This window comes from Cyprinodon variegatus, unplaced genomic scaffold (assembly GCF_000732505.1).
Source record: "Cyprinodon variegatus isolate N-32 unplaced genomic scaffold, C_variegatus-1.0 Scaffold295, whole genome shotgun sequence".
In the NCBI taxonomy this organism is placed as follows: domain Eukaryota; kingdom Metazoa; phylum Chordata; class Actinopteri; order Cyprinodontiformes; family Cyprinodontidae; genus Cyprinodon; species Cyprinodon variegatus.
In genome coordinates this window covers 160,521-161,616 of record NW_015150748.1, presented here as the reverse complement: position 1 = coordinate 161,616, position 1,096 = coordinate 160,521, and the positions used below count along the sequence as shown (strand labels likewise).

General features: G+C 41.6%; 1 protein-coding gene across 5 annotated transcripts in view; it reads left to right on the top strand.

Annotated features, from left to right (window-relative positions):
- The window catches only part of epha3 (EPH receptor A3), a 124,551-nt gene that overhangs the window by 72,509 nt on the left and 50,946 nt on the right, over positions 1-1,096 (top strand). For all 5 annotated transcript variants that reach the window (XM_015383828.1, XM_015383827.1, XM_015383825.1 and 2 more), the window contains one exon: positions 60-419. In XM_015383828.1, coding sequence (XP_015239314.1) covers positions 60-419 — 360 coding nt within the window. The remainder of the gene's footprint in view (positions 1-59; positions 420-1,096) is intronic.

Genomic DNA, 1,096 nt, shown 5'->3' with positions numbered 1-1,096 from the left:
GATACATTTGGCATTATAGGGTTAAATGGCCTTAACCTCCTCTTTTATCCATCCACCAGGACCCCCCTCATCCCCCCGTAATGTGATATCCTCCATCAATGAGACCTCAGTCATCCTGGACTGGAGCTGGCCAGAGGACACAGGAGGACGCAGGGATATAATTTTTAATGTTCTTTGCAAACGATGCCAGGGTATCGCTGCCAATGGGAGCACCAGTGGGACCCTTCGTTGCGAGCCTTGTCGGAGCAACGTCCGCTTTTTGCCAAGAGCAACGGGCCTCCGCAATACTACCGTAACCGTGGCTGACCTGTTGGCTCATACTAATTACACCTTCGAGATTGAAGCACAGAATGGCGTATCATCACTGGCACCTCAAATGAGGCAATATGCTGCTGTCACCATTACCACCAATCAAGCAGGTAGGAATGGTTAAAGTCAACTACTGTAGGTGCACAAAAATAGTTCCTTCAAACTAATGCTTTGTACTCACAGACATATGGTTCCCTTTAATGGCGCCTTTTTGGAGCCCCTTTTGCTTTGAGAATTGGCTGAATATGTTGTGGCCTACAATAAAAATGTGTCATGCCTCAGAGATTTAGGTCTTTATTTCCAAAACAGCATCAAATAGTGTCAACAGTTTGTAAACCACACATCCATGATGGGATTTCATGTTCTCTCACATTATAGAGGTGCTCTGCAGAGTTGTTTACTAAGGAGGCCTTTGAAATGCATTGAACCTATTGTCAAATTCAAGAAAAAAAATCAGATTATTTAGGATTTGTAAGATCTGAAAATTGCAGCCCTGCTGTCATCAAGGATTGCATTGGATCAGCAACAATACATATGGAGACAGCGGCTGACCCCAACCGCTTTATATTGCAGCAAATAAAGACTATTAGAACAAATAATGTTATTACAACTAGCAATAAAAGGATTTACCTGGTGAAGTTTTCTTATGATATGGCCTTTCTGCTTAAACGTTAAATGTTCTGAGCTTTTAGAGAAATTATTTGACGAATATATAAACTACCAAGACATAAGACTTGAAGCTGTAATAAAAGGGTCGCCTGATAAGCTCTATACTGATCTATAAATA